This window comes from Halyomorpha halys, unplaced genomic scaffold, assembly GCF_000696795.3.
Source record: "Halyomorpha halys isolate HHAL.00 unplaced genomic scaffold, Hhal_1.1 Scaffold1576.1, whole genome shotgun sequence".
Lineage (NCBI taxonomy): Eukaryota > Metazoa > Arthropoda > Insecta > Hemiptera > Pentatomidae > Halyomorpha > Halyomorpha halys.
This window is the reverse complement of record NW_027112533.1, coordinates 69438-72195: the sequence shown is the minus strand read 5'-3', so window position 1 is coordinate 72195 and position 2758 is coordinate 69438. Positions and strand designations below refer to the sequence as shown.

Genomic DNA, 2758 nt, shown 5'->3' with positions numbered 1-2758 from the left:
ATAAAATTATATTAAAAATAATATTTATATTGTTGGCTTGTTTGCGGCCTAGTGTATCATATCGTTGTTTATAGCATTGTTGATCTACAGCAGGCCGTGGTGTCTTGGTGATAAGTACATATGGTCTCCACTAGGTCTTGAGGTTATCCAGTGATTTTAGTAATGTTAGTGTATTTTAAAGACGCTCTTACATTATGAGTTCACCTGTATATATTTGAAATGTTAATTTAGTTTTTGTTTGTTAAAACTTATAATTTTGTTGGTTTTATTTTAAAATGGGAGATTTTCAAACCCAAGAAAAAAGTGCTTCACAAACAGCCGAAGAGTACAAAGAGAAGGCTAATTCTTTATTTAAAAGTCAGCAATATGAAGGAGCAATTGAGTACTACACCAAAGCTATTGAATTGGATCCTAACAATGCAATATATTACAGTAATAGGAGCTTTGCATATATGAAGACAGAATGTTTTGGTTCAGCTCTAGCTGATGCAACAAAAGCTGTGGAACTTCAAAATTCGTATGTAAAAGCATATTATCGGCGGGCAACAGCCTATATGGCATTAGGAAAATTTAAATTAGCTTTAAGGGATTATGAAGCTGTTAGTAAAGCTTGTCCAAATGATAAAGATGCAAGATTAAAGTACAATGAATGCAGTAAACTTATCAAAAAACTAGCTTTTGAAAAAGCTATTGCTGTTAATGACGAAAAAAAATCAGTTGTAGATTCTATTAATTTTGATAGTATTACTATAGAAGAAGATTATTCTGGACCTGCATTAGAGGATGGCAAAGTTACCGAAAACTTTATTACAGAACTTATGAAAACTTACAAGAAGCAAGGGAAACTGCACAGAAAATATGCATATAAAATATTATTTGAAGTCAAAGATTTCTTTATGAAACAACCCTCGCTAATAGATGTCACAATTGGTGATGAAGAGAAGTTCACTATTTGTGGTGATATACATGGTCAGTTCTATGACCTTATGAACATTTTTGAGCTGAATGGCCTTCCGTCCTCTAATAATCCTTATTTGTTTAATGGTGATTTTGTTGATAGAGGTTCATTTTCTGTTGAATGTATATTTACATTGTTTAGTTTTAAACTATTGTATCCTGATAAGTTTTTCATGTCCCGAGGAAATCATGAAAGTCACACAATGAATCAAATGTATGGATTTGAAGGTGAGGTAAGGTCGAAATATACAGCTGAAATGGCTGATCTTTTTACTGAAGTTTACAATTGGCTTCCCTTAGCCCATTGTTTAAATAAGCGTGTTTTAGTGATGCATGGTGGATTATTTGCAAATGATGGTGTTACTCTGAATGATATTCGATCAATTGATAGAAATCGGCAACCCCCTGAAGAAGGACTAATGTGTGATCTACTATGGTCTGACCCTCAAAATGCCAATGGAAGAGCTCCAAGTAAACGTGGTGTTGGTATTCAGTTTGGCCCTGATGTCACTAAAGCTTTTATTGAAGCCAACAATTTAGATTATATTGTTCGTAGCCATGAGGTGAAAAGTGAAGGTTATGAAAATGCTCATGATAACAAGTGCATCACGGTATTTTCCGCACCTAATTACTGTGATACAATGGGCAATAAAGGTGCGTTTATTACTTTGAATGGGCATGATATGAAACCAAAATTTACTTCATATTCAGCTGTTCCTCATCCTGATATAAAACCAATGGCCTACGCCAATCCACTGTTGAGTCTCATTGCTTGAGATGTAGTCAATCATCTATATAAGTTTATCAAAATCAAACACATTTTTTTAAAACTGTACATTATTAAAAAAAAAATAAAGTTTTAATATTTAATTAGGGGAGTATTTTTCTATTTCTACCTTGACTAGTTTGAAGTAAAACAACTCTAGTTGCTGAATTTTCTATTTATTTAAAGATTTTTTATGAACCAATTTCTTTTAGCCAAGGTTATTTTATGTTAATCACTGTGTGTTTTAAAAATTAATTGTATTTATTGACTACATTTTTTATTCAATGTTTAATTTATGGTAAGTGTTAAATTGGATCACCTACTTTTAATAAATTTGATTAATTGTTAATCATAATATTAAAAAATCATTAAACAACATGTAATAATTAATTTAAATATTTCTTCATGTAACTTAGCTACATCAGTGATTAGGTCCCTATTTACTTGAGGTGTAGGTAATTCAGTTTCTTTAGTAATAACAAGGGGAGGCTACGCACCTGAGATCACCAGTTGCAATGTGACTTTTGATGAATCTAGGTCAAAAAATATCTGAAACATCTCTAAGAGTTGCCAATGATTTTGAGACATTTTTTATGTATTGTATTCCACCTTTGTTCTGACCATAATTAATGATTATTACATACCAATTGATTTTTTTTTTTTTTGTAGAATAAGAAAAAAATATTGACCCTGTTAAATAAGTTTAGGTATATAGAAAATCACTAAAACCAGAAGTCTCTTCCTGTAAAGTTTGAACAAAACATTTTGTTTAGGAAAAACAAAATCAGATTCGTCTTTTGAAACCCTTAAATATGAATTTTAATATAATTAAAAAAATAACATATTTTGGAGGATATTTTTTTTCATTTAATGCCCTTAGTTCATGAAATATATTTATAACTCCTTACAATCTCATACAAATCCAAGGTATCCATAGCTATTAGAAAGCTGAATTTCCGGTCTTTCAAGCCATGTCAATATCTTTTAATTTGTGCCTTTATGTGGAAGAAAAAGCAGTTTCAAATGAGGAAGAAT

General features: G+C 30.9%; 1 protein-coding gene across 1 annotated transcript; it reads left to right on the top strand.

The window, feature by feature from the left end:
- The first annotated feature begins 96 nt into the window (after positions 1-96).
- Positions 97-1827, top strand: PpD3 (protein phosphatase D3). The gene has a single exon (XM_014435379.3). The coding sequence runs from the start codon at positions 276-278 to the stop codon at positions 1731-1733; it is 1458 nt and encodes a 485-aa protein (XP_014290865.1). The 5' UTR covers positions 97-275; the 3' UTR covers positions 1734-1827.
- Positions 1828-2758: the final 931 nt, after the last annotated feature.

Bases quoted from the DNA above. Each gene is read 5' to 3' on its own strand.
- PpD3 (XM_014435379.3), top strand. From the start codon at position 276: ATGGGAGATTTTCAAACCCAAGAAAAAAGTGCTTCACAAACAGCCGAA.